This window comes from Trematomus bernacchii, unplaced genomic scaffold (genome assembly GCF_902827165.1).
Source record: "Trematomus bernacchii unplaced genomic scaffold, fTreBer1.1, whole genome shotgun sequence".
Taxonomy (NCBI): domain Eukaryota; kingdom Metazoa; phylum Chordata; class Actinopteri; order Perciformes; family Nototheniidae; genus Trematomus; species Trematomus bernacchii.
The window spans coordinates 229,583-236,790 of record NW_022987601.1 but is presented as its reverse complement, the minus strand read 5'-3'; the positions used below and the strand labels follow the sequence as shown (position 1 = coordinate 236,790).

Here is a 7,208-nt window from a genome sequence, read left to right as displayed (position 1 = left end):
GTTCAAATCCGAGTGCAGTCAGCATGTCGTTGTGTCTCTGAGACACTTCACCCCAAAAACTGCTCCTGTGGGGATTGCCCACAGTATTGAGTATGTAAGTCGCTTTGGATAAAAGCATCTAACAAGTAACATGTAATGTAAAAACAAGAGTCATCTACATTATTACTGCAGCAGATAAAGTAAAGACAAAAGACTTCACATTAAAAAATACTAAGTATTAATAATAAAAAACACAATAAGTAAAATAACAGATCATTACACCATGGTAAAAAAAGTAGTAGTATATATATATAATTTTTATAAAGTCATTATATAAAAATGAAAGAGTTAGCTGGTACTGTTTGCGGATTGTAAATACATTGAAAATATAAAGCGTAAAGTTTTATATTGACAAGCAGGGCCTTATCCAGGATTTCCTAAATACAGAGGTCCAAACATGCTAGGGGGGTTCGGGGGTATACTCCCGTTTATCAGAGGTGGGGACTCGAGTCACGTGACTTGACTCGAGTCAGACTCGAGTCGCATATTTTAGGACTTGAGACTTGCTTGACTAACATTGATAAAAGACTTGACTTGAGTTTGACTTGGTATTCATGACTTGAGACTTTACTTAAGCTTGAGACAGATGACTTGAAAGGACTTGTCTGTTTAAAATTAAATATTTGCGTTTGTTTTTGTAGTGAGATATTACGTTTAGTTTTTTCGAAAAAAAACGTGATTGGGTGATTATAGCGCTGTGCGCGCAAACCTGGCAACCCACTAGACGGCAGGAGCGTCAGTTAACATGGCAGCGGCTAGCGTTACTCCAAAAATAGTGAAGTTTGGATTCAAGGATTATGTTGTCGATGACGCTAATAAGAAGAGAACAGCGGTATGCAGGGTCTGCAGCATAAAGATCAGTGACACGACCACCACAACATCCAACTTCATTCGTCACTACAAAAAAACCCAGAGAAAGGTGCGTGAATGTGTTGTGTTAGCTAGAAAGCTAACGTTAAGTTTAAGCTACGTTAGACTTGGTTTCAAATCGATTAAGCATTACAAAGAGAAGAGAAAACGGTAAATGAACACTAGAACCGCCAAGGGATTCATTTTGACTAACCCTGATACTGACGGGCTGTCAGGAGAGGGAGAGAGAGAGGGGAAAAGAGATGCCTCGTTTATTTCCCCTGTGTTATTATCAGAAGTTACTGTAAACTGTTGAATAATGTAGTTCATCTACTTTTAGTAGTTTGTTTAAATGTTTTAATTATGTTGTGTTTGTTTGTAGAAGTGCATCATTCCTTGATTTATTGTAAAATGAATCTGAACTTTTTGATCTGTTATGATGATAAACTGAAGCAATTTCTAAATTAACCCAATTAAGTGAGTTTTAAATCGTCCTACTTAGTTTATAAGGAAATTATGAAGAGGAACAAATTAAATGATTTGAATATGATATCTATGTAGGTGCTGACGCTGTTGGCGGTTCTAGTGTTAACAGACATTTAAATTAAATATGTGTAATGGCAAATGCCATATATGATTTTCTTACCTGGAATTCTGCCTTTTTGAACAGACTTTTTGAGTCCTAGCTATATTGTCTGCAGTTCTAGGGTTAATATGAATCTAATATGATTGTCATCGGTCTAAATTAGATTTCAAATGATTAACTGTGTATGTAATGAAGATCATAGTGTGGGTTAAATCCATTTTCATAACCACTGTCTTTTAACTGATTTAAATGCGGAAACTGGGCTTATTCATCAGAATTTTGTATGACTTGACTTGACTTGACCTGAGCAATGACTTGACTTGACTTGCTTGACTCTCACCACAGTGACTTGGGACTTGCTTGATACTTGTAGGTCAAGACTTGAGACTTGCTCATGACTTGCACATGTAGGACTTACTCCCACCTCTGCCGTTTATACTCTGCTGGTGTCTGAACAGGAAGTGCACAGGAAGCTCATGGTTCTGGTTTTATAAAATAAGTTAACATATAAAGAGGCTGTGATGTCTCTCAGGTAATACTCTGCACAGTGTGGTTAAAGAAACATGAATATATGAACTGTGTGTCAGCGTTAATCCGTGTTCATCCACACATCAGCAGCTCCACGTTACACATGTGATCTCACACGGCTTCATCGTACAGGAGAGGAAGACCTTCAGGGTTTCACCTGATCATATGCACCTGTTTACAGATAGGCGAGGCGAGGCGAGGCGATAGCACCTTTCAACACAAGGCAATTCAAGGTGCTTTACAAAAATGAAAGACATTCAGAAAAAGGCATTTAAAAACAGTCATTAAAAATAAAAGATAATAAAAGAAACATTAAAAGAAAAAGTACATGAATAAAAAGTACATGAATAAAAAGTTACAGTGCAGTTTAAGATGTGAATAGTTCACACAGAAGTTCCACTTTACTGATGCCTTTCTTTAAGGTTTCTCCGAACATGAGCTGTGTACGCTTGTATGGCACATACGTCCCGAGCAGCATACACAGAGGAAACCAGCCAGGACAAAGTCCCCAGACACTGATTCCGAGACAGATACACAACATTTCACTCTTCGTCCACTTTGAAGCCACATTTCTACCGTACACTTTGTATATGTTGGCTCTTTTAACTGCAGAAGGATTTGTGACGGGACGTCTGGATCTGAAGCTATCAGAGAGCTGAGCTAACGTTAGCATTTAGCTCCTAGCCCTTCTGTCCACAGTCCACTGGGGAAACCCTGATGTTAACATGAAACTGCTTTAATAATCACCATTTCGTTTTGGAGAAAAGGAGCCATCTGTAAATAACTGTTCTCTAAAGGCCCTGACACACCAGGCCGTATTCGGCCGTCTTTGGTTGTCTGGCAACAACGCGTTCCTTGTCGCCCAAAGTCAATTTGGTGTGTCCCGAACCCTCGGCCGTGACACGCCTTATTTGACCTTTCACGGTCGACACATGGCCGATTCAACATGTTGAATCGGCCAAAATACGGACACAAGCTATCGGGCCAAGAAACCACTCTGATCAGCTGTTCAGCTAGCAAATGAGAAGCGAAACGGAAGTGAGGGACGTAAACAAACGATTTAAAAAGGCACAGGACAGCAGCTAAACCCCAGCAGGTCTTAAAAGACATCAAACATAGCCCTTAAATGTCCTCTCTTACCTCCCACACATAGCAGGGACATCTCTGATATTGGCGGGAGCGTCCCCGGCTGTCCTCTGCTGAGAGCTCAGCATTTGTTTGGTCAAGTCCGGTTTTTCATCTCATCGGTCTATTTGTCAGTATAAAGTTGCAGGATTATTCTCAAGTACCTCAACATTGTCCTTAAGTACAGTGTCTAAGTAAATGAGATACTGTCTACTGCTGTTCATTTACCTATTGTGAGTCGCCTCGGATAAAAGCATCACATGGAAATGTAAATTTAGCAAGAAGTGGCCATTATTACATTACATACATTACTACATTGCTGACTCAATAAACTACACACCCGCCAGAACACTGCGATCATCAGATGCAGGTCTATTAACTGTGATTTTATAGTATGTCTGCACTTTATGTGCTCATTTCATCATTCATGTATTTTTATATTCTAAAACATGTTTTCGATGGACGAGAGTGAAAATGGAACGCACACGCTATTTGTTTGTTTAGATCAGTCTGTTCTTCTTCTCTGTCTTCCGGTTGTTGCCTATTTTGAATGACGAATACACACTACCGCCGCCTGCTGGTAAGGAGAGTTATTGCCACTCACGCATGCGCAGTTCGTACGTGCTCGGCTGAAGTCTTTGCGGTGTGTTCCAGTGCGACACATGGCCAAGACGCAGGAGAACTCGTCGATGGAACTGTCGGTGTCGGGTGTCGGCGAGTTCTCTGGTGACTGCCTGGTGTGTCAGGGCCTTTAAGCTCCTGAAGGTCTGGATCTGAAGCTATCAGAGAAGCTAACGTTAGCCTTTAGCTTGCAGCCCCTTTATCTTAGGTCCAACAAACTGCACTTAAGAAACTCTGATTTGAACAGTTTCATTTATTGTTTCCATCCGTTTGTCTCCTCATGTCCAACAGTTATCAGCTAACTTTAGCGGCAGCCGAACAACAGGTTTTCTAACTCCTCACAGGAGGTGCATTGTGGGTAAGGTAGGCACCAGATTTCAACAGGAGAGAGTAGAAGTGGGTTGGGTGCTAGCAGTGTAAATGTGCAGAGACGCTCCTTACAGTACATTATATATACATTAGGGCTGTCAAGTTAACGCGTTAATAACGCCACTAATTATTTTAACGCGATTAACGCATGTGTATTTTTTGTCCTCGGCCGCCCCGTAGTTTCAGAGCGCATCGAGTTTAAAATACCATCTACAAGCTGATGCTGACAGCCCCGCTCCTGCCGCCCGCTTGTGGCAGACCACACTTCCACGCTCACCGGCAGGCCCGGACTGGCCATCGGGAGGACCGCTAAGGTGTGTGTATGTGTGGCGCGAGCGAGGCACACCTTACGTGTTGTTGTTGTTGTTAGCATCTGGTGCTAGCTAGCTGCGCTAACGGATATAAGGAGCTGTTTCAATGAAAACAGAGGAGCGACATTTCGCCGACAACTGCGCCGAGCACTTGACTTTATGCAGGTAGCCAGACAGTGGGACATTGTACGAAAAGTCAGCACACTCAGCACGGATAGTGCGCGCAACATGATTGCAGCGTCCAGGCAGCTCCCATTCAAGCATATGCCTTGAGCCACACACACACACACACACACACACACACACACACACACACACACACACACACACACACACACACACACACACACACACACACACACACACACACACACACACACACACACACACTGTATTATTGTATGAGAGGTTCCAGGTTGTTGTGTTTAATATTCATGAGAATATTTGTCATTGTTTAAATGATATTAAACAAACATATAAAGCATATTTGTCCACTCATATATTGATAAGAGTATTAAAAACTTGAAAAATATCCCTCTAAGGTACATTTAGAACAGATAAAAAATGTGCGATTAATTTGCGATTAATCGCGATTAACTATGGACAATCATGCGATTAATCGCGATTAAATATTTTAATCAACTGACAGCCCTAATATACATGTATATTTATATATTTATACTCAGAGGAAAATACAATATGTGGCCGTTAAAGACGACACTGAGCTGTTTGCTCTAAAAGAAGGCAGAGATAATACAACGTGATAATGGCCACTTAGTGATGTCACAATGTTTCTTGGCTTGTGTAACCATTAGCCAATCACCAACCAAGGTAACCCCCCCCTCTTATCACCTGAATCTCCTCCTAGAGCACCATTGTGTTCTTTTAAACCAATCATCTCTCAGGGGGCGTGGCCAGCAGCAGCTCATTAGCATTTAAAGTAACAGGAAACAGGGCTGAAACAGAGGGGATTGTGGGATGCTGCAATGATCTGTTTGGGGTTTCAGCCAATCAGAGACAGGCTCTGGATATATCTGAGACCTGTGATATAATGATGATAAAGAGTATAATAGTGTCCTTTAAGAGTCCTTTAAGGGTCCTTTGAGGGTCTTTGAGTGGGCTCCTATGGCTTGAGGCTTCTTCACTGCTCTATTGAACAGCTCCTTCTGTTCTCTAGCGTTCAACAGAAGGCCTCTCTGTCAGGAAATGATTCCCCATAGGAGTCTGGTCTCTTGTTTTACCCGGGGTCAGATGTCTGTAGCATTGGTCCTCTGTCCTTCCAGCTGGAAACAGCTTCTGATAAAGTTTCACTCTTCATTAAATAACATCTTTGGTTTAACCCTGGATATCTGTCCCTCTCTGTCCTGCAGTCCGGCCTGAACCGACCGTCACACTCTCTGAGCTGTGATGGAAGCTCGTCCTCTCACACATCATACGGCCTCTCCTCTTCCTCCTCCTCCTCCTCCTCCTCTTCCTCCTCTTCCTCCTCCTCCTCCTCCTCCTCCTCTCTGGTCTTCTTGATGAAGGCGGAGGAAAGCTCCTTCAGCAGCAGCTCCTGAGACAGGGTGCAGCCTACGCTCTGCAGGGGGTCCTCAGATTGGGGGTCCTCAGAGGGGGGGTCCTCGGAGGGGGGGTCCTCGGAGGGGGGGTCCTCTGGAAGCAGTCTGAGCGGGGGGGGATCGGGCACCTCCTGTGTCTCGGAGGCCCCCCCCGACAGGAAGCTGGTCTGCAGAGACTGGAGCACCTGCAGGCCGAAGTCCCCCACCTCCTCGTACAGAGGCTCGGGGAGCGGCGGGGACTCCAGACGCTCCTCAAACGCATCCTTCTGCACCTTCATGGGCTGCAGGGAAACAGGGACACACAGAGAAGGCATTCATACTGGGGATGGCATTATAGTCTATGGGGACAATAGTACAGTTCAGGAGTGGTTCTGGAGGTTAATGAGGATCCTCAATCCATTTCTGACATCTCCAGGATCATAAATGTCAGTTCTAACCAGAAAGAGGACAGATGTGTCCTCTCTGTGGACTGAGCAGTGCTGAGACCATTGGACACAGAGAGCACCAGGTGGACATCATTACCTCTACTGGGGACACCTGATTTACAAATAGAGAGGCAGTCTGTCCAGATGATCCAGAGTCCCCTAAGTCTTCCACATCCAGCCCAAATGCATCAAAATCAGCCGAGAGATTTTATCATAAATATGAATACATATACAGTATATATACAGTATATGTACAGTATATGTACAGTATATATACAGTTTATGTACAGTATATATACAGTTTATGTACAGTATATATACAGTATATGTACAGTATAACAACATATACACCAATAATGCAGCATTTATTTTCCTCCACAGGAAATACTCCCTAAATGTAAAATACTCACAAAGTACATGGAGAGCGTCCGTCTGTCGTGTAGCTTCCTCTGCAGAAAGAAGAAGATATAAAAAGTGAATTATTCTAGATAACTCTTCTTCTTATTTCACTGTGAAGAGATACACCGTTGTTGTTTAACTCTCCCTGTGAATTCTCACTGTGAAGTTTGGGAATATTAAAAATGGTGCAGGCTCTTACCAGCGTCTGATTGGCCGACAGCATGCTGCTGTTGCTCTCGTGTCCTCGGATCGGGACGAGCGGCATCGTGCCGAACTTCTGCCGCGAGATATCTGAGGAGGAGTGACGCCTCAGCACCGGGGGCGCCGAGTCATCGCTCTGCAGAGTCACCAACACATGCTGAGTCAGCAGGAAGCTAGCATTAACAACAACTCAGTG

General features: G+C 43.4%; 1 protein-coding gene across 1 annotated transcript in view; it reads right to left on the bottom strand.

Moving 5' to 3' along the window:
* Positions 1-4,973: 4,973 nt before the first annotated feature.
* The window catches only part of arap3 (ArfGAP with RhoGAP domain, ankyrin repeat and PH domain 3), a 41,126-nt gene continuing 38,891 nt past the window's right edge, over positions 4,974-7,208 (bottom strand). Inside the window, 3 exon segments of the mRNA XM_034130714.1 lie at positions 4,974-6,268; positions 6,823-6,861; positions 7,011-7,148. Coding sequence (XP_033986605.1) covers positions 5,852-6,268; positions 6,823-6,861; positions 7,011-7,148 — 594 coding nt within the window. The 3' untranslated portion in view covers positions 4,974-5,851.